The sequence below is a fragment of the Artemia sp. Qi Xiang Cuo genome, chromosome 1, assembly GCF_049724085.1.
Source record: "Artemia sp. Qi Xiang Cuo chromosome 1, ASM4972408v1, whole genome shotgun sequence".
Classification (NCBI taxonomy): Eukaryota; Metazoa; Arthropoda; class Branchiopoda; order Anostraca; family Artemiidae; genus Artemia; species Artemia sp. Qi Xiang Cuo.
In genome coordinates this window covers 12,684,134-12,707,407 of record NC_142794.1, presented here as the reverse complement: position 1 = coordinate 12,707,407, position 23,274 = coordinate 12,684,134, and the positions used below count along the sequence as shown (strand labels likewise).

At 36.5% G+C, this 23,274-nt stretch overlaps 1 protein-coding gene across 1 annotated transcript in view; it reads left to right on the top strand.

The window, feature by feature from the left end:
• LOC148956016 (uncharacterized) overlaps positions 1-23,274 on the top strand; it is a 109,402-nt gene that overhangs the window by 74,757 nt on the left and 11,371 nt on the right. Inside the window, exons 3-5 of the mRNA XM_089093602.1 lie at positions 5,613-6,014; positions 15,306-15,453; positions 17,251-17,422. Of these exons, the coding sequence (XP_088949728.1) occupies positions 5,613-6,014; positions 15,306-15,453; positions 17,251-17,422 (722 nt within the window). The remainder of the gene's footprint in view (positions 1-5,612; positions 6,015-15,305; positions 15,454-17,250; positions 17,423-23,274) is intronic.

The window sequence follows — 23,274 nt, the reverse complement described above, 5'->3', positions numbered from 1 at the left end:
GACAAAAAAATAAAAAATTACACGTTTTTGCAGATATAAAACTTCAATAGAAGGGTTATCCGATACGCTAAATCTGATTGTGTTATGTTCAATTAAGTTCTATGACTTTTAGGTGGTGTTTCCCCCTTTTTTCCAAAACAAGACAAATTTTCTACTGCACGTAACTTTTCATCGGTAAGACTAAGCTTGATGAAACTTGTATATTTGAAATCAGAATAAAAATAAGATTCTTTTGATTAATCTATTGTTATCAATATTCCGTTTTTTTAGAGGTTCGGTTACTATTGAGACGGGTCGCTCATTACTTACAGTTCGTTACCACGAACTGTTTGATAAAATCTTTTTATTGATTTATCTTGGTGAATTTTCTTCTTTTTTGTAGCTGTTCATGTTTTCACGTATAAAAAAAAAAAAATCAAAAAAAAAAATATCAAAAATTCAAAAAATTCAGAAATCAAATAAAAAAATATTGCAAAAATTAAGGAACTAAACAGAGTGTCATTGTCCGTGAGTGAAAAACAAACTATACAGTCAACGCAGATTATTCAGATAGGGCCTCTGCCAGACGGCAGGCGGTATTCCTGTAATAAAACTTCTTTCTTTTTTTCATTGTCTCTATTCTCCAGGCTGAAAATAAATCTCTTTTGGTTACTTAATCAATTTAATTTATTTTTTATTTAATTTGTATTGAACGTATTATAAACCCTGGTTAGCATCTTTGGCTCGATATCTCTTTATTTTTCTTAAAAACCTGCCGTTTTGGAAATTCGTTACAATTAATATAGAGGTAATAAGCATACCTCTTATTACCTCTTAGAGGTAATAGAGCAAAGTTGACGAGTTTTGCGTCGTGTAGAAACCTGGTAGATAAATACTTGTCACATTCAAAACTAGCACTTGGCAGCAATTAAAGTCGTTTATCAAATTTGGTACTTGTATAGAATCCGATAAACACGCGAGAATTGTATTGAAGATCAGATAGGCATTTTACCAGGTAATGCCTAGACGCTATTGAACAAAGGGTTTCTCACTCCGGGAACTATGTTTAAACTTTAGCTTTTTGGGTTTTAGGGGGAATAAAAGGTAACTAGGTTGGGTTAGGTTAGGTTACGTATTGAATATATGCTATATTTTACCCCCTACCTCCCTACTGTGCATATATATAGCCCAAATTGGTTTCTAAACTATTATATTTTCATCTTATTTTGTTTTATTTTATTAGTATTTACGAAATTTCAGTTCTTGCGTGTTTATCGGATTCTACACAAGTACCTCAAAATTAGTAAACTTTTCACATTCAGCTGTTTAAGCAATTGAATTTAATTTTGTGCGCAGGCGACCTTAATTTTCCAACAGCGGTAACTATAAAAGATAGCACAATAAACGAGTCTTGTGTCGCCATTTTGGTTGTAAATCAAATCGAACTTTCAAGAATCCAAGAAGAGCAGTGACTTTCCAACAAAATTTACTGTCTGGTCGGTCACCTCCCCAAAGACCGAAACCTGATACAATCGAAAAAGCTTACACAAGTAGACTTTTTAATTGTTGACAAGCTCCTTTTCTGCCATGCTGTACGTGACGCCTGGCTGTAAATCTGATGTCTCTTAGTACGATTGCTAACCAATCTGAGAAATTGTTGACGACACCAATTAGAAGAATCATACGTAGGTGCCTTTATGACAGCTAGGGGGAAAGTTCGGCAATTGATAAATACGATACTGGTTTTTATTATTTCAGCATTCCAACTAACCCTTTAATAATATTCACTAAAAAAAGAAGTTTTCTACCTGAAAGCAAGGATCAAAATTAAAACTTAAAAACGAACAGAAATTACTACGTATATGAGGGGTATTGCCCCTCCTCAACACTACGCTCTTTAAACTAAAGTTTTTTAGCACTTAAAAAAAGCTTCTTATTGTTCTAATTAAACGATTCTTGTGATTAAGAATTCTTTCTCAAATAACTGAGATGCAAATTCGAACTTTAGCGTAAAGAACGAGGTATTAAGGAGGAGGAAATCCCCCATATACATGTAATAATTTATGTTCGTTTTATGTTTTAATGTTGCCCCTTAGTTGAAATGACTTGTGTTTTTTCTGATCGTTTTTTAAAATAATTTCAGGAAATCTGGCTCCACATTCACGAAAAAGTCCCCTCCCCACGGAAATATCCTCTAAACAGTTCAATCCCAGTAAAAATTTACCCCGGACAATTACATTTAACATCTCTAGGTTCAAAATTGAGTTGGCTAAGAGAAAGCAAGACATATAAAAAGATTTTGTATAGGAATTCTGGCTAATTCTCTCAGTGAAAAATTTCCCCTGAAAAGTCCAACCCCTGGAAACTTTCTTCCCTATGGGAAATTCTCCCCGTGGAAAATACTCTTGGCATAAAATTCACTAACTTAAACATAACACTAAGCTTAATGAAGCTTATATATTTGGAATCAGCATGATAAACATATTCTTTTGATATATATATTGGTGTCATAATTATCTTTTTCAGAATCTCGATAACTAATGTGCCGCATCGCTCTTTACTTAGAGTTCCCCACTACAAACTGTTTGATTTTTAACAGCACCATAATAGTCTTGGCGTTTTATCAATATTTTATAATCTTAGCATTTAATTATTATAGATTAAAACCCTTGCTATTCTGAAATGGTCGATGTCCTTCTCCCTCCCTTCTGTTGAATCACAGGTGGCCTTAATTTTATATAGGTCATCCAATGTGAAAATACATTACGCAAAAACTTCCAGCTATTTTTAGTTATAGTTTAAATTTTCTTGGCTTGGTCATTACTTTTTTAATTATATTGAATAAAAAAACAAGTTTCTTTTAACTGAAAGTAAGGAGCAGCATCAAAACTTAAAACGAACAGAAATTATTCCGTATATGAAAGTGGCTGTCCCCTCCTTAATGCCTCGCTCTTTACGTTAAAGTTTTTTATTGTTTTAAAAAATAAAGTTGTGAGACAGTGTAAAACTTTAGCATTAATAGTGAGGCATTGAGGAGAGGACAACCCCTTTCATAAACGGAATAATTTCTGTTCGTTAATGTCGCTCCTTACTTTCAGTTAAAAAAACTTTTTTTTTTATTTAATTCCTGAACGATTTTGAATTAAGGCAGGCTTTGATTTTGGCTCACCGTACATGAATAATCAAACGAAGTTTGTATATTTAATTTTAATTTTTTTTTTTGGTTAAATGGCTTTATTAAAAATTGTTTAATTTTATTTACGAACGTTTTTATTAGTAGTGAAGATACGTAACTTACGAATTAACTGACGTAACGAACTTCTATATTCGTATATTCTTATTACGTATATTAGGGGGTTTGCCCCTGGTCAATACCTCGCTCTTTACGCTAAACTTTAAATTTTGTTCTAATTATTTAAGAATGACCCCTTAATCACAAAGGCCGTTAATTAAAATAAAGAGTTTTTATAAAAGTACTAAAAAAAACTTTAGCGTAAAGAGGGAGGTATTGACTAGGGGGTGAACCCAATAATATACGTAATAATTTCTATTCGTTTTAAGTTTTGATGTTGCTACTTACTTTCAGTTGAAAAACCTGTTTTTTTATTTAATTTCTGATCGTTTTTTTTAAATAATGCTGGGAAATCCGGTCCCCCTTTCATAGCAATGTCCCTTCCCCCCATGAAAACTTCCTCCATGGAAAGATCCTTCCATGTAACCCTCGCCCCCCCCACTACCAGAAAAATCCCCCCCCCCTGAAAACGTCTGTATACTTCCCAATAACCAATATTATATGTAAACATAGGGCAAAGTTCATAACTTGCAGCCCTTCCCCCGGGGACTGTGGGAGATTAATCATCCTCAAAGACGTAGTTATTATATTTTTCGGCTATACTGAACAAAATGCCCATCCCAAAATTTTGATCGAGTGACTTTGGGAAAAAAATGAGCTTTGGAAAGGGCCTAGTTGCCCTCCATTTTTTTGGTCACTTAAAAAGGGCCCTAGAACTTTTAATGTCCGTTCAAATGAGCCCTCTCGCGATGTTCTAGGACCACTGGGTTGATATGATCACGCCTGGGGAAAACAAAAATAACAAATAAACACGCATCCATGATCTTTCTTCTGGCGAAAAATACAAAATTCCACATTTTTGTAGATAGGAGCCTCAAACCTCTACTGTAGGGTTCTCTGATGCGCTGAATCTGATGGTGTGATTTTCATTAAGGTTATATGACTTTTAGGGTGTGCTTTTCCCCTTTTGCGAAAATAAGGCAAATTTTCTCAGGCACGTAACTTTTGATAGGTAAGACTAAACTTGATGAAACTTAGGCTATATATTTAAAATCAACAAAAAAATCTAATTCTTGTGATGTATCTATTGGTATCAGAATTCCGATTTTTGGAGTTTCGGTTACTAGTGAGCCGGGTCGCTCCTTACTGTTTGAAAATGAAAGGCCAGGTTTCAGTTTAGGAAATTAATCATGCTCGATGACTTCGAAAAAGCTAGACAATGCATAAATAAAAATAAAGATAGGGACATCAGTTCGGGAGAAATACCTTTTTTTTGTATTTTCATAATTCGTTTTGCCCTTCTCCTCCCCTATCCCATACATTTTCATTAATTGATGAGTAATAGTGTCTAGCCCCACTCCCAAACCCATTTTTTCCCAAAATTGTCCGACCAAATTTCTAGATAGTCATTTTATTCAGCATAGCCGAAAGATTCCAAAGCTTATCCCGTTGGAAATAATATGACCCCCGACCCCTGGGGATACGTCTTTAAGCTATAAAATTTGCCCATTGTTTACGTATAGTATTTGTTATTGGGAGGAATATAGAAATTCTCTGGGGTAGGGGATTTTTCGCTTGGGGTAGGTTTCCATGTGGATAATTTTCCGTGTAGAGGAAAATTTCGGGGGGTGAACTTTCCAAGGGAAATTTTACTCTGGGGAGAATTGACAGAATTCCTTCAAAAAATTCTTTTTAGTTATTATGTATACACTAAAAAAATATTTTCAACTTCAAATTATTGAAGCCGGTGGTGGGCTCTCCCTCTCTGGCTATATGTACCTGCTATTGTGTTTCCTATTATTGTTTCTGGTTTTTCTGATGTTTTTTGGTTATTATAGCTGATATTCTATAATATCATAGCTGATATTTTTATATAGAAGAATGTCATCAGCGATATAAAAAAAGCAATAAGTACAATAACTGTCTTTATTTTCCAAATAATGAACCTTCGATTGATGACGTCAGTAAAGTTACTTACCAGATTGCTTAGACTGTGGGGTATACATAATGGAATTTGATTTTGAGCGGCCATACGGGTGGTAAAATCTGAATCTGGCTGCGGGGTTTTAGTTGCATGAAGCTGGGTATTGTTGGCAAAGCCGTATCCAAATGTTTGTCTGACTCGTAAAAATAACAAAAATGGACATAAACAAATTTTGTATGCGTTTTTTGAGTTTTTTTTTGTGTAACCCCCCTCCCCCCCAAAAAATTTTTTTTTTGAAGTAAAACCTCTCCAAAACAAAATCCTGGGTACAGCCTTGATTGCGGGAACTAGTAAAGCTGTATTTTCTCACCTTCAGGCTAAAATATGTGTGGAAATGATTTTTTTTTCTTTATCAAGGACCTCCACGAAACGACTATGAAGACGAAAACAGAACCTATAATCATTCATCAGTAAAACCACCGCTGTCGCCCTGTAGCTCTTCATCAAGTTGTTCGAGTATTTCAGAACTTAAACCCGAGCCAGATCGAAAACCTTTAATGGCCAAGACAAGGCCAGATTCAAATGTCAAACCACCATACTCCTATGTTGCCTTGATTGCGATGGCTATCAGAGAAAGTCCAGAGAAACGATTAACGCTGTCAGAGATATACAACTATATCATGGGGCAGTTTCCATATTTTGAAAAGAACAAGAAAGGTTGGCAAAACAGCATTAGACATAACTTGAGCTTAAATGAGTGTTTTCAAAACATCCCCAAAGAAGGTGGCGGAGACAGAAAAGGAAATTATTGGATAGTTTGTAAGTTCCTAATTTCTTTTCTTTTTTCTTGTGTTTACTGTATTTCTTCTACCTTTATATAAGGTGTACTTCAACTTACATACATTGGGCTTTGGAGGAGATTAAAACTTGATTTATAAATATGCTTCTTTAAGCATGCTTTTGAGAGTGGCTCCAAGATTTTGTAGCTTATGCCCTAGAAAAGGATAAATATTCGAAGCCTGTAGCAAGTCATAAGATTTAAAACTTTGAAATGCGTGTAACTTTTAGCAGAAGTGTTTTAGAGCCACCTCATTTTTCATGTAGGCTTCATCTTGAATTTTTGCCATCAAAATCTGTTGTTCATAATCCTTAAGAAGGGGTAAAAACTTCCTTTAAGGCCATTATTTTAACTGCCCCTGAAAGGCCAATGAATACACGTATATTGTATATTACCAAAAGACCAAGCTTTTTTTTACCACCCTCCTCTCACATGAGACTTTAACCCTTGTCAGAGGGGGACTTCGTCCTTTTGACCTTGTAACTCCCAGGGGCGGATCCAGGATTTTTTAGGGGGGGGGGGCACAAAATAGGTTGATCCTATAATTATTTTTTGGGGGGGGGGGTAAAATAGGTTGATCCGATAAACTTGCCTTAGGAGCGAGTTTAATTAACGCAAACTTGAGTTAATGAAGTAAATTACATTACTTTAGACTATGCCAGGGGGGAAGCGCTCCCCCCTGGATCCGCCACTGGTACCTCATCCTTCTGCTTGCTTTATTGGCCATAGTTAAAAGCTTGACGCTGTGGTGCTTGCACGCATGTTATCATGACACCACTTTTCTGGGTTTTTTATTTATTTATTTATTTAGTGCATGCTTTTCGTATTTTTATAGCTATTGTCCATTTGTTTGGCTCCAAAAATTATCCTGCATGAAACTTAATGCTTCTAGTTTTATTGATTTAGCTTAATTTTCCGTGGTAAGAACGCATATATGATTTATCTCTATGATTAATTAAAAAAACTTTTTCCACAAAATAATTCTTTCAAAGAAAAGTAAAGATCTCTATTAAACAAAAAATGAGCAAAAATAAAATTAAATAATCTACCAATCGTGAAACTACCACAAATCAGCATCGATAAATAAATAAAACCCAAAACGAACAGGAAATACAATAAATAACCGAGTCAAACTCAAAACGAGCAGAAATTAACATAAGTTAGGCTCAAAGCCCTTATGCCTTCCCTAGGCCGGAACGTCATTTGCACTTTACTGAAAAAAATATAAATGTTTTTACTTTTATAAGTTTAATAAATCAAATAATATTAACATTTTGATTACTAAATATCAGTATATGTATATTAAACTGACAATGCAGATTCATTTGTATTTTTTCAGTAAAGTGCAAATTAGGGTGTTCCACGCACTTTAAAGTTCAGGAAATTATACCTTTGAGCAGGAAACTCCCCCCATAGTCTTCAGGGCAAGGGTTATAAGTTATGCCCTGGGGGCATATAAGGTTTTTATTGTAATATTTGCCGTAGAAACTTGAAAAAGGGCTCATTCTATTGGAAATTAAAAGGGCTAGTGCCCTTTTTAATAGTTTCAAAAATGATTTGACGGCAACACGCCCCCCTCTCACACCCACCTTTTCCCCACACACATCCAATCAAATTTTTTACATAGCCATTTTATTCAACGTAGTTGAAAGTTTTGGAGATTAAGTCTTAAAGGATGACGACCCATCCCCCCTCCGAACCCTCAGGGCAAAAGTTTTAATTTGTGTCCTGGGAGAATTTAAGTTTTTTATAGAAAGCGATGTTGTAAAAACATCAAAAAAGGCTCATTCAATTGAAAATTGAAAGGGCTAGTGCCCTTTTAATAGTCGAAAGTGATTGAAGGGCAACTACCCCCCTTCTCAAGCCCGCCATTTCCCCAAACACATCCAATCACAAATTTTGAGATATCCATTTTGTTCAACGTAGTTGAAAGTTCTGGAAATTATGTCTTTTAGGATGATAATCCCATCAGAGCCCTCAGTGCAAGGGTTGCAAGTTATGATCTGGGGGTATATAAGGTTTATATAGAAAGTTGTTGTAGAAGTTTCAAAAGGGGTTCATTTGATTGGAAATTGAAATTGAAATTGGATTGAAATTCTCATGCCCACCATTTCCCCAAACCCATTTAATCAAAGTTTAGAAATAGCCATTTTGTTGAACGTAGTTGAAACTTCTGGAAATTATGTATTTAAGGATGACAAACCCCCCAGAGTCCCCAGGGCATAGGTTCTAAGTTATGCCCTGGGGGCATATAAGGTTTTTAATGATAGAGTTGTCGTAGAAACATCAAAAGGGGCTCATTCAATTGGAAATTGAGAGGGCTAGTGCCCTTGTTAATAGTTGAAAAGGGATTGGACGGTAACTAACCCCCTCTCACTCCCATCATTCCCCCAAACATATCCAATCAAAATTTTCAGATAGTCATTTTGTTCAACTTAGTAGAAAGTTCTGGAAATTAGGTCTGTGAGGATGACAACCCCTCCCCCCAACCCTCAGGGCGAGGGTTGTAAGTTATCCCCTGGGGGCAAATAAGATTTTTATTAAAAGCGTTGTTGTAGAAGCTTCAAAAGGGCTCATTTGATTGGGAAATGAAAAGGCTAGTGCCCTTCTAATAGTTGAAAGTAATTGGAAAAAGACTAACGCCCCTCTCACGCCCACCGTTTTTCCAGACACATCCAATCAAAATTTTGATATTGCCATTTTGTTTAACGTAGTTGAAAGTTCTGGAAATTAGGTCTTAGAGGATGACAGCCAGCCTCACAGCCCTTAGGGTAAGAGTTGTAGTTTATGCCCTGGGGGCTTATAAGGTGTTTATAGGAAGTGCTGTCGTAGAAACTCAAACAGGCCTCATTCAATTGGAAATCGAAAGGCCTAGTGCCCTTTTTAGTAGTCAAAAGTGATTGGAAAGATAGACACTCTTAGATTAAATATCGACGTGGCGTAACTGCATTATTTTTTTGTTGTTGTTGTTGTTTATGTAGTGGTTCTACTTAACAAAGGAGTTGTCATAGGAGATTTGAAAGACGATCAACTGAATGAAAATAGTAAGGTCTGATGCTCTTTTTAATAGTCGATATTGATTAAAGTACAACCAATTCCCCTCCCACGCCCACTCTCCCATTTGACTTTATGTTTAAAAACTAAATGTTGCCATAAGATTAAATCAAAATGCACTGTGTTAATGCTAATTCCCAATAAGGCATCCCACTAGTATCCCAAGAACGACTGAGGGTATTATGTTCAAACTTTCGGGGCTGCTTCTGCTCTTAAAATTTAAACAAATAAAAATAGCGTAAGTGTATCCAAGCTATCAAAGAAAGTAAGCAGATTTTTTTGCGAATGGTATCAAGTTTTCCATTTCAAGTCAACTAGAGGAGGTTTGAAACTAAATTAAACACTACTATTTGTGTCCAGATTTTTAAGAGGGTGAATGTTGTTAAAAATTGCTGAAAATTTTCTCCAGCATACAAATAGTTAGCCAAACTATAAATTCTTAAAAAAACGAAAAGATTTAAAGTATTATTTTCTTTTTCGCTGAAAAGATTATGGCAATACAAAACGAACAGAAATTAATTAAAAACTTTTTCCACAAAATAAATTTATCAAAGATAAGTAAAGAACTCTAAAAATCTTGAAAGCTATCTAAAAATTTTGATTGGATATGTTTGGGGAAATGATGGGCATTGAAGGGGTGTTAATTCCCTTCCAATCACTTTCGACTATTAAAAAGGGCACTAGCCATTTCAATTTCCAACCGAATGAGCCCTTTTTGAAGTTACTACGACGACGCGTTCTATAAAACCCTTATATGCCCCCAGGGCATAACTTACAACCCTTGCCCTGAGGGCTGTGGGGCAGTGTCCTCCTCAAAAACATAATTTCTATCTGGAAATCTACACTGAACAAAATGGCTATCTAAAAATTTTGATTGGATGTGTTCGGAGAAAAGATGGGTGATAGAGGGGGGCTAGTTGCCCTCAAATAACTTTTTACTATTATAAAGGGCACTAGATCTTTGAATTTTCAATCGAATGAGCCCTTTTTAAATTTCTTGCGACAAAGATTTCAATGAAAAATTATATGTCCCAAGGACATAACTTACAACCTTGTCATGAAGGCTGCGTAGGAATCGTCTTGCTCAAAGGTATACTTTCCCGAACTTTAACTGCGTAGAACAAAATGGCTATCTCAAAAATTTGATTGGATGTGTTTGGTGGAATGATGAGCGTGGGGGGCTAGTTGCCCTCCAATCACTTTTGACTATTAAAAAGGGCACTAACCCTTTGAGTCTCCAATCGAATGAGCCTTTTTTGAAGTTTCTACGACAACGCCTTCTATAAAAACCTTACATGGTTCCAGGGCATGACTTAAAACCCTTGACCCAGAGGGTTGTGGGGGAGTGTCCTCCTCAAAATGATATTTTCTATCTGGAAATCAACTACGCTGAACAAAATGGGTTTCTCAAAATTTTGAATGGATGTGTCTGGGGGAATGATGGGCGTGGGGGGAGGCTAGTTGCCCTCCAATCACTTTCGACTATTAAAAAGGGCACTAGCCACTTCAATTTCCAATCGAATGAGCCCTCTCTGAATTTTCTACGACAACCCCTTCGATACGACGTGCCCAGGTATGGAGAAGAAGAAATAATACATTGTGCCCACATCGTTCTTTACTTAGCCAACGCTATCGCGCTGTCTATGATAAATAAAAGTTGACTACATTGGTTCTTTAGCAAGCATAGAGTTACCTTTAACAGCTTTTTCGTCACCTCGCACTGCTAGCTAAATGCTCTGTCCTCTAAATATAGCCTCCCTCCACTTGCTGTAATTGGCAGCTCGGTCCTCACAGATATAGCTTGAAGTTGTCACCGTCCGCTTGGTATGATGACTACGGTTTGCAGTTCAGGCCTCCAATCCTCATTTCCTTGCTTTCGTGAAGTTATATTTCTGTTTTTGTAGCTTTTTTTCTGGTTCTTTATCTTCAGATTTTAATGACCCATATCCATTTGCATGGCTTTAAAACGAGTGCGCATTACTTTTCAGGTTTGTAGCTTAAATTAAATGCGCAATAGAAACTATTTGTAGCATAGTTCGTAATCATAAAATATACGATATTTACGATATTCAGAAATTAAATGAAACAAAAGGAGCCACGACCATTTAATTTAAAAAATCAATGTTTTAGCACCCCAAGTAAAATAAAAACAAAATTATTAAACTAATAATTTTCAAAACAATTTAACAACACTTTAAGACAATTCAACAATTCATTTTGAGCATTATGACTATTGTCTTAGGGTTTAATCGTTTATTCCCCTTCCCTCCTGAAAAAGCCCCCTGCGGAAAATACCCTCATTAAATACCCTGTGTGGAAAAAAAAACTGCAGAAAATATCCCATAAAAACACATTGGAAAATACCCTAGCTGAAAATACCCCTCCCCCTGGAAAATATCCCTCGTGGATGGCTGGCCTCCAAACACTTTCGACTTTAAATAAAAGACTAGATGCATCAAGTTCTGATACAATGGGTTGTGCCGTTTATCCCCACGAAAAATCCCCTCCCTCGCAGAAAATCCCCCTGGATGGATGGTCTCCAATCACTTTTGACTTATAACAAAAAGCACTAGAACTATCAGTTTCTTATTTATTGAGTATCCTTCGAAATTTCTACTATTTACTTTCATAATAACAACATAGACCACAAATATTCCCAGAAATTATAAGGGATTAAATATCAATTTCACATTTTTATGCGTTTTTTGTATCCCCCCCCCCTTGAAAAAATACCCCCTCCACCATTCCCCACAAAAAATCCTAGTTACAGCCCTGGGGATTATACATCATTTCTACCTCCACGCTCCCTTCGTCTCTCCCTTAGAACTAGTTGTGTATTTATCTGATGGCTCAATGAGAGCATGGATGTTTTAGCATTAAAACGCATATTTTGGGGTATATCCCTCTCTTCCTAACTAAGAAACAATCAGAGAATCCCATTGTAGAAATTTAAGGGCCTTGTTAAGTTTCGTAATTTGTCCATTGCTTTCAGATAGTATTGTTATTGAGAAACATAAGGACATTTTTCGCGGGGGAGTTTTCTGTAGGGGAGGGAGGGCTGTCTTGGAGAAATTTCGGTGGGAAGAAAATTTTTGGGAATAATTTCCTTTCAGCAGGCATGTATTTTACACGGGGGGGGGGTAATTTCTACCATAGGATAAGTATTTTCCGGGGGAATGTTTTGCACTGGGCTATTTCCGGGGAACGTGGGTTTTTTTGGGGGCAGGGGGGTATTTTTAGGGGGAAATTTTTTCAAGGGGGTATTTTCGGGGGGGGGGGGTAAACGCCTAGAACCAACACTGTATTTCTCTGAAGGCTCAATGACACCTGGGATGTTTTTTTAATTAAATACAACCTTTGAGATATCTTCCTTCCTCCCTAACTTCAAAATAAGCAGACAACCCTACTGTAGAAGTTTAAGTTTATAGGAAGGAAACTGCCCCTTCTTCATCCACACCTCCTCCCGATGGTCGCAAAAACTTCGGAGGGTGCCCGTTAGATCGGAAATTGAGATTTTTAGTCCCTTTTTATAAGTCGAAAGTGATTGGATTTTTTATGTCGAAATATACATCGGAAGTATTTTTTTGGGGTATTTCTGGGGGAAGAATTTTCCATGTTTTTTTTCTGGGGCTATTTTCCTGGGGTAGTATTTTCCTCTGAGGTATTTGCCGGGGAGTATTTTCCGAAGGTATTTGTTTGGGGGGGGACGCCGGCCCCGCTGTCATAAGCCAGAACTAGGGTTGTAGTATGACTCTTGATTATAAACGTAGTTAAAAGGCAAGGGTGAATAGTCCTTCCTCATAGACTGCACATTGGTCCCTTCAAAATTCCTCAAAAGCAAGTCCAAAGTTATATTCTAATCGAGCACGCTAAATAAGCCCCTTCCTTAGCCAGATCTTGGCCCCTGTGAACAATTTCTTGAGATACCCACTCACATCACATGTTTTATTCGATAACTTAGAAAATTAGAATTGTTTAAAGCGCACTGGTCTTTAACTAAAAACAAAGATATTAAAATAGTTTACTCCCCTTGCTTGAATTTCCCAATTGTGACCAATCTAAGGCAATTCAGTGGTACGTTGTACTTTTCTGTAGATGCCTTGATCAGTCTAAACTATATCATAAGAAAAATTGAACAGTTCACGTTTTAACAGTTTGCAGTTTAAAAAATTCTCCTTTTTTTACTTTTTAAGTTATTAAAAAACTCCTATTCTTTTTTCTTTTATTTTTTTTTGGTCGCATAAATTATTCTCTATTCCTCACCCAACGGAGATGGGTGAGGCAAAGTGCTCAGTTCTAAAGATCTTCAGTGACTTATGTTCTCCTACGAATTGGTTTATTTCAACCCCCCCCCCCTAAAAATAAAATAAAAGTAAACAAAAAACAATTAATGTTGTTATGTTCAACCAGGTTTGTCCTGTCCTTAAATATAGGCTCTCCCTTACAAAATAATTGCGAGTTCGCCCTTAAAAAAAATAATACCTGGAATTCTCGAAAGAAAAATATTATTTTTAATTCTTCCCCCTGTCCTAAAAAATGTATTTTGCGTAAAATATCACCTTTTTATCAAAACATTAAGGGTTATTTTTCTTGCCGTCATTGGGATCATTTATCATGTCATACCTTATAAAGAAATTAAATTTAAAAAAAACAAGTTTTTTTTAACTGAAAGTAAGGAGCAACATTAAAACTTAAAAAGAACAGAAATTATTACATATATGAGGAGGATCACCCCCTCGTCAATCCTTCGCTCTTTACGCTAAAGTTTGAATTTTGTTCAAATTCTTTAAGAATCATTCCTGAATTACAAAGGCCATTTAATTAAAATAAAAAGCTCTTTTAAGAAGTACTAAAATAAACTTAAGCGTAAAGAGCAAGCTATTGACGAGTGGGAGATCCCCCTCATATACATAATAATTTCTGTTCGTTTTAAGTTTTAATACTGCTCCTTAGTTTCAGTTAAAAACAAACTTGTTTCTTTTTATATTTAATTTCTGATCGTTTTCTAAAATAATACTGAGAAATCCGGATCTCACCCTCTATAGAAAATTCCCTTCCCCCATGAAAAATTACCCAACGGAAATATCCTTCCACATACCCCCCCCCCTACACCATAAAATTCCCCCCTGAAAACGTATTTATACTTCCCAATAACCAATACTATATGTAAACATTGGACAGTTCTTAGATTGCAGACCTTCCCCTAGGGACTTTGGGAGTCATCCTCAAAGACATAGTTACTAGATGTTTCGACTACGCTGGAAAAAACAGCTATTTCAAAATTTTGATCGGGTCTTTGGAAAAAAATGAGTATGGGAGGGGGGCTAGCTAACCTTCAATATTTTTAGTTACTTAAAAACAGCACTAGAACTTTTGATTTCCGATCAAATGAGTCCTCTCCCGATTTTCTAAGGTTACTGGTTCGGTATGATTACCCCTGGGAATAGAAAATAATAAGAAGTACGCATCCGTGATCTTTTTTCTGGCTAAAAATACAAAATTCCACATTTTTCCAGATAGAAGCTTGAAACCTCTGTAGTAGGGTTTTCTGGTATGTTGAATCTGATGGTGTAATTTTCATTAAGATCATTTGATATTTTGGGAGTGGTTCCCCCTTTTTTGAAAAATTGATAAATTTATTCAGGTTCGTAACTTTTGATGGGTACCATTAAATTTGATGAATTTTACTTATTTTAAATAAGCATCAAAATTCAATTCTTTTGACGCATCCGTTGCCATTAAGACTTTGTTTCTTCGGTTAGAGTTTCGGTTACTATTGAGCCGCATCGCTTCTTACTTACAAACCGTTATCACGAACTGTTTGATTTTATAATATTTTCCGTGGGTTTGATTTGCGAGCAAAATATCCAGTTTCTCGTTCTTTGCTCTTTACACCTAGAAAAAAAAAAAAAAAAATCCGAGAATAACCTCTGATTTGAGAAAGAAACAAAACAAATTAGAATTTTTTCAAAAGCTAGGGGCTTTGACCAAAGACATACCTAAGGTGGGGTGACCAAACACATACCTCAGGTGGGGGCTTTAGTCCTACTCCCTCCATCTGAAATCTTTTCGGTCGTTATTTTCTATATAATTTTCTATATAATTTTTTTTGCTTCAGGTTATCTCTGTCCCTCTCCCCAGCCAAAAAAATCATCTGTGTAGCCTTGGCCTTGACATATGTTTGAGCCTAAGACAGCCTTATTAAACTTTTATTCCAGCTCCTGACTTCGAAGATATGTTTGAAAATGGTAACTACAGACGAAGGCGACGGGACTACAGACGAAGGACTACAGGACTTTCGATGTCATTTTTGAGCAATCTTTCGAAAGGGTTCCCATCATTCTTCACCGCGAACCCTTATAGCAGGTGAGATTCATCGCATTTTACTTTATTTGAGCCCACTACTCTGGCATTTTTAGACAGTATGCACCCATTAGATGGGGTTATAATAAAAAGAGGTAACATATATTTTACTAAAAACAAATGAGCCATTCACATGCCAAATAAATTTAATCTGCTTTCAATATATTTGGATTCTCTAGTTTTAAAGTACTCTATTGACAGTTAACTGTGAAAGTTCACAAGGACGGTCCCCAAATATAAGAATTAACACTAAAACGTCCATGTTTTTTTTTTCTCACAAGACATTAATAATTTTTTTTAGATTCAATAATGCTCAAATTAACTAAAATCTTTTCTCTATGCTTAAGCTTCAGTGGTTTGGGTGTTCCCTGATAGAGCTGGAAAGCGCTTTTGTTTAGAAAGTCTCTAAATGTTTCTCTGACCGGAATAAAAGAAAAAGCAAGGGGACAGAAGAAAACGTGAATGACAGTTATCAAAATTGGCCTTGAGTTGTTCCGTGGATTCATAAAGTATAAGAGGATTTGGGAAATTTCTGGGTTTTAGCTAGTCGAGCCATTCACGAAGGAGAGAGACTCGCCTTGACGAGACCGTTGGATGCCAACATAAACTCACACTTGTGTTCAGCCTCAAGTACAGCTTGAGAAAGAAATCATCCCCATAGCTAAAGGGCAATAGCCCTAAGTTATATAAATTAGCCATTTTTCCCAGATAGGTTCTAAAAAAAGTTACCATGGTTGGTTTCAGTTGTCTGATCAGTGCTAGGCCAGAAATCCCGGAGATTCCTAAGAGTAAATTCTGGGGATGAAACACGTACCTGTGAATATCAAAATACATGATGTAAACCCGAGTTTTAAATTATCTGCAATGCATCTGTAACGTCGTGTGGGATCGAGGACTGCTGGGGGAATGGGAATGGCTGTCAGGAAAGGTTTGGGGAAAGGTGTGATCCATTGGATCTTGAGTTTTGACTGTGGTGAAGAGGCAAAGGTAAACCGAAAGATAATATGTGTTTCCACATCATCAAAATAGCACATCTGCAATGTCCTCGGAAAGGCACGAGGGGTGTAGATGAAACTTCCAATTACTGCTGGAGAAATACAGGAGAGAATGTGGCAAGAGAACCTCAAATTTAATGTTGGGAGAGGGGGAGATGCTGAACTGCTTTGTTTCAAATCACCAAAACACTTTTGCACCATGAGCTCCTGTGGTAATCAAATTGGGACTCACAGTTAAGTAGCGACTTAAATCATTAGATATTTTGTATTGCCAAGTGGTCAAAACAATTTACCTGCAATATCCTAGGAATGAATGTGGAAATTGTACTAAAACTTTCAGTAAGTTCTGGGGAGGGCAAGTCCTGACTGTGGGATAGAGGCAGAGGAGAAGGGTCTACATGTTCTACAGGTAATATCCAAACTAATTTCTTTGTTTCGATGCTCTAGGTTCTACTTTATGACTTGTTTTCTACATCTTAATCCCGGTGTTCTTCGAGGTACATTCCTTCGGGGGCGGGGGGAAGAGTCCAAGGGTTTTGGTCTCTATTTATAATCCGATATTTTACGGATAATATGCGGTTTAATTCCCTTGATTCTGTTCTGCGTATGTTCTTTTTTTTGCATCCTGTAAATAAGTCGTCGTACCGAATACGATGCGCCGTGATTGCTAGCTAGCTGCAACAATGTACAACTAATTTCAATTTTTGCTAAAACCACTAATAGCTCTTTGCTTTATACTATGAAATGATTTATCTTAGTCATGGTGTTTTTGTGTTTTGTGGTGTTAATGTGTTCTTTATCTTAGTCCTGGTGCTCTGAGAGGTGCATCCTTTAGTCCTTCAGGCCCCGCCGGTTTTCCGTCTCATTATCCAAGTTCCGTGACCGAAGTACTAAGTAGTCCTGCATCCTTCATCCAAAATACTAGTCGATCTGCCCAAACAAGTGTAAACTCCTTTGGATCTTTGCATGGTTCGCAGGTAGAGTTTCTTTTCTTGCTTTTACGTTTTGTACCTTACTTGCTTTTATAATTTGCACCTTACGCAAAAGTTTTTTATTGTTTAAAAAAAATAGAGTTGTGAGAAAGTAAAACTTTAGCGTAAAGAGCGAGGCGTTGAGGAGGGGACAGCCCCTTTCATATACGGAATAATTTCTGTTCGTTTTAAGTTTTAATGTCGCTCCTTACTTTCAGTTTAAAAAACTTGTTTTTTTTTATTTAATACTATAAAAATGTCAAGCCTTCTTGTTGTTGCCCTTCAATCACTTTCGACTATTAAAAAGACCACAAGCCCTTCTAATTTCCAATCCAATGAGCCCTTTTTGAGTTTTTACGACAACGCTTTCTATAAACACCTTATACGGCCACAGGGCATAAATTGCAACCCTTGCCGTGAGGGCTGTAAGGGGGTAGTCATCCTCAAAGACCTAATTTCCAGAACTTTCAATTACTTTAAATAAAACTGCTATCTCAAAATTTTGATTGGATGTGTTTGGGTAAATTGTGGGCGTGAGAGGGGCGTTAGTTGCTCTCCAATCACTTATCTGCCCCCAGGGTATAAATTACAATCCTTGCCCTGAAGGCTGGGGGAGGGGAGGTGTCATCCTTGAAGAACTAATTTCCAGAACTTTTAACTACTTTGAAGAAAATTACTATCTCAAAATTTTGATTGGATGTGATTGGGGAAATGATGGGCGAGAGAGAGGGGTTAGTTGCCCTCCAATAACTTCCGACTATTAAAAATGGCACTAGCCCTTTCAATTTCCAACCCAATGAGCCATTTTTGAAGTTTATAGGCCTACGACAACGCTTTCTATAAAAACCTTATATGCCCCAGGGCATAACTTACAGCCCTTGTCCTGATGGCCGTAAGGGGGTTGTCATCCTCAAAGACATAATTTCTGGACCTTTCAACTAAATCGCAAAATTTTGATTCGATATGTCTGCGGAAATGATGGGCGTGAGAGGGGGGTTACTTGCCCTCCAATCACTTTTGACTATTAAAATGGGCACTAGCCCTTTCAATTTCCAATCGAATGAGTCCTTTTTAAATTTTCTACGACAACGCTTTCTATAAAAAAAAACTTATATAACCCCAGGGCATAACTTACAACCCTTGCCCTGAGGGCTGTGAGGGGAGTGTCATCCTCAAAAACATAATTTCCGGACTTTTTAATTACGTTGAACAAAATGGCTATCTCAAAATTTTGATTGGATGTGTTTGGGGAAATGGTGGGTGTGAGAGGGGTGTTAGTTATCCTCCGATCACTTTCGACTATTAAAAAGGACACAAGCCCTTCTAATTTCCAATCGAATGAGCCCTTTTTGAAGTTCCTACAACATCACTATCTATAAAAACCCTTATATGACCCTAGGGCATAACTTACAACCCTTACCCCGGGGTATCTGAGGGGGTTATCTCAAAGACCTAATTTCTAAAAAATTTAACTACGTTGAACAAAATGACTATCTAAAGATTTTGATTGGATGTGTTTGGGGAAAAAGAGGGCGTGAGAGGGAGGCTAGTTGCCCTCAAATCACTTTCGACTATTAAAAGGACACTAGTCCTTTGAATTCCCAATCGAATGAGCCCTTTTTGAAGTTTTTACGACAAAGCTTTCAATAAAAACCTCGAAAGTATCGAACTGCAAATAAAGAGAGACTAGGTCCAATAGTAATCGAAACCTGATAGTAATTAAATAAAAATACAAGTTTTTTTAACTGAATGTATGGAGCTACATTAAAGCTTAAAACGAACATAAATTATTCCGTATATGAAAGGGGATGTCCCCTCCTCAACGCCTCGCTCTTTACGCTAAAGTTTTTATTGTTTAAAAAAAAATAGAGTTGTGAGAAAGTCAAACTTTAGCGTAAAGAGCGAGGAGTTGAGGAGGGGGCAGCCCCGTTCATATACGGAACAATTTTTGTTCGTGTTAAGTTTTACCGTTGCTCCTTACTTTCAGTTAAAAAAACTTTTTTTTTTATTTAATTTTTGAACGTTTTTAAATAAATACAGGTTTTGACCTTGGCTCACAGTACATGAATAATTAAAACAAAATTTTCATATTAATTTAGTCTTATTTGGTTAAATGGCTTTCTCGAAACTTGTTTCATTTTATTTACGAACGTTTTTATTAGTAATAAATATATGCAACTTACGAATTAACTTACGTAACGAACTGCTATATTAATATATTTTTAATACTTATATAAGGGGGTTCGCCCTCCAGTCAATACCTTGCACTTTAAGCGAAAGTTCAAATTTTGTTCCAATTCTTTAAAAATGACCGCTTAATCACAAAGGCCGTTAATTATAATAAATAGCTCTTATGAAAGTACTAAAAAATCTCTGGCTTAAAGAGTGAGGTATTGACTAGGGGGTGAACCTAATCATATATGTAATATTTTCTGTTCATTTAAAGTTTTGATGTTGCTGCTGTTGCAGTTGAAAAACTTGTTTTTTTATATTTAATTTCTGATCTTTTTTTAAATAATGCTGGGAAGTCCGGCGTCCCCTTCATAGCAATTTCCCTTCCCCCATGAAAACTTCCTTCATGGAAAGATCCTCCTACATAACCCCCGACCCCAGGCACGTACGCAGGAATTTGTTTCAGGGGGCCCAATTTTTTCAGGGGGGGGGGGCAAAACCTTCAAACCCATTATTCTGTGAGAAAAATCAGAAAATTATGGGAAAATGAAAAAAATCGTGAGATTTCGAGGGGGGCCAGGCCCGGAGGCCCCCCTGCGTACGTCTCTGCCTGACCCCCTCCCCCACTACCAGGAAAAAATCTCCCCGGAAAACGTCTGTACTGTATACTTCCCAATAACCAATACTATATGTTAACATTGGGTAAAGTTCATAACTTTTAGCCCTCCTCCCGGGAACTTCGGGGGATTAAGTCATCCTAAAAGACATACTTATAATATTTTCGAACATGCTGAACAAAATGGCTATCTCAAAATTTTGATCAGGTGACTTTGAGAAAACAATGAGCGTGGGAGGGGGCCTAGTTGCCCTCCATTCTTTTTTGGTCACTTAAAAAGGGCACTAGAACTTTTAACTTCCATTCCAATGAGCCCTCCTACGATATTCTAGGACCACTGGGTCGATACGATCCCCCCTGGGGGAAAAAAAACAAACACGCACCCGTGATATTTGTGAAGTTTCCTGTTCATTCTCCTATTTTAATAAATGTCTCTTGATCCTTTTTTTTTTTTTTTTTTTTAATTATTTTTTTTTTATTTTTTTTTTATGTGCTTTTTAATATTTTCTTATTTGTTTTGTTTGCCCTTTACAAGCTGAGCTTATTGGGCGTGTATAAACTATAAGTTTGTAATTGTTTTGTTTTTAGTATTAATAAATTGATTGATTGATTGATCTTTCTTCTGGCAAAAAATGCAAAATTCCACATTTTTGTAGATAGGAGCTTGAAACCTCTACAGTAGGGTTCTCTGATACGCGGAATATGATAGTGTGATTTTCATTTAGGTTCCATAACTTTTAGAGGGTCTTTCCCCCTTTTTTCAAAAATCAGCCAAATTTTCTCAGGCGCGTAACTTTTGATGGGTAGGATTAAACTTGATGAAACTTAAATATTTGAAATCAGAATTAAAATCTGATTCTTTTGATGTATCTATTGGTATCAAAATTCCGTTTTTTAGAGTTTCGGTTACCATTGAGCCGGGTCGCTCCTTACTTACAGTTCGTTACCACGAACTGTTTGACTTGCCAAAAGAAAGATCACGAATACAAGTTTATTTGGTATTTTGCTGTTTTTATCCCAGGGGTGGTTATATCAAACCAATAGTCCTAGTAAATCGGGAAAGGGCTCATTTGAATGAAAATTAAAAGTACTAGTTCGCTATTTAAGTGAGACAAAAGATTAGAGGGCAACATTTGTTAATAGGAAACATACATGATTTTTTCAGAGGGGAGGGGGAGCTTCGACGATGGAGGGATTTTCCAATGGAAAATTTTTTCATAAGGTGGGAAGTTTACCCTGGGAGTTTTCCATGAAAAGTTTAAAAGGCGAGGGCGGGGGGTATCCTTGTATAAATTTTAAAAATGCGAAAAAATTCTACCAGTGGACCTTCTAATTTTACACTACATTATTTGAGAGTAACATTTGTGGATGGTGGTCAACAGGATGGTGGTCCTGTGGAGCCCGGTTCACTTTTGGTAGAGCCCGGTTCTTATCATCATCAAGACTTCAAAACTCAGTACAAGCCTTCTCAGTCTTTGCCCGGATATTTCGTACATGAATCTATCGATCTCCTTTGGTGTTATTTCTGTGAGGGAATCACTTCTTTAAAAATTAAATTAAAAAAATAAGTTTTTTTCCCACTGAAAGTAAGGTACTACACCGAAACTTGAAATGAACATAAATTATTACGTATATAAGAATAGTTGCCCTTTTCTCAACATCTTGCTCCTCACGCTAAAATTTTTTATTATTTTTCTAAAAAGCCTCTTATTGTTCTAAATGAACGACCCTTGTGTTTCAGGAGTCGTTGTGCAAGGCATAGCGTAAAGAGCAAGGTATTGAGGATGGCATTCTCCCCCTCATATACGAAATAATTGCTGTTCGTTTTAAGTTTTGATATAGCTCCTTACTTTGAGTTGAAAAAACTTGTTTATTTTATTTCATTGATTTTTTAATAATGCCGAGAAATCCAGCTCCACCTCCATGGAAAATTTCTTCCCTCACGGAAGATACCTCCATGGAAAGCTCTTCCCACGTAAAATTCCCCCTGGAAAGTTCACCATCCGGAAAATTCCCTCCTCACGGCAAAGTCTCCCTGTGGAAAATGCTCTTGTGTTGATCTTGCTGAATAAACATATTAGAGCTACGATAACTACGAAAATAATCGAAAGCTACGAAAATTTGCAAGGTTTCCGTAAAGAAAGCGGGAAATATCCCAATAAAGTCCAGTGATCCTAATGAAAGTCATACCGTTTGATTTAGCATGTCAGAAACCCTGCTGCCGAAGTTTCAAGCTTCTATCTACGAAAATGTGGATTTTTTTTTCAGGAATAGGATAACAGATGCGTGTTTATTTGCTTGTTTGTTTTATTTTCGCTTTTTTCCAGGGGACCGATTCAAACCAATAGTCCAAGAATATCGGGAGAGGAATCATTCAAGTGAAAATTAAAAGCTCTGTCGCCCTTTTTAAATGGTCGAAAATATTGTTTCATGTGAAGAGGGAAGTTTTTTGCCATTTTGTGGCACCAAACAATGATTTTCCCCCAACAAGGACCAAGTTATATAATTTGGAACGTTAGTTATACGTTTAACGTATAACTATGTATAACGTTAATGTTAATTTTATTTAACGTATTAACGTTAACGTTAGTTATACGTAAATTATATAACGTTAGTTACATAATTTGACAAGTTATATAATTTATATAATTTGAAAATTCTAATTAATCGATTTAAAAGTTTCAAAAAACTGTTTATTGCGTCTTCCAGCTGCAGAGGAAGTAATGCTGTTTTTAGATGTTTTAAGAGTTCATGTCAATGCCCAAATTTTTGAAATCTCCATGAGCCTTCAGATAGCATAGAATAGACTGGGGGCGGGGCACTCTTTCACCGCCATTCATTTAGACTAAACCTGAATATGGGTACCGTGGGGCAATGGCTCCCTTCTTATTGCAGAAAACTGTTTGAGATTTATCATATACTTTGATGTATAAGCGCACATCAGCTTTTTTAGTTTTTCAACTAAATTTTTATATTGCTCCTTATTTCAATTCAACAACCATTGCATTTGAAAATTTTTTATTTTAAAATTTTTGCTCTTAACTTTCATTTGAGAAAACTTTTTTGTATT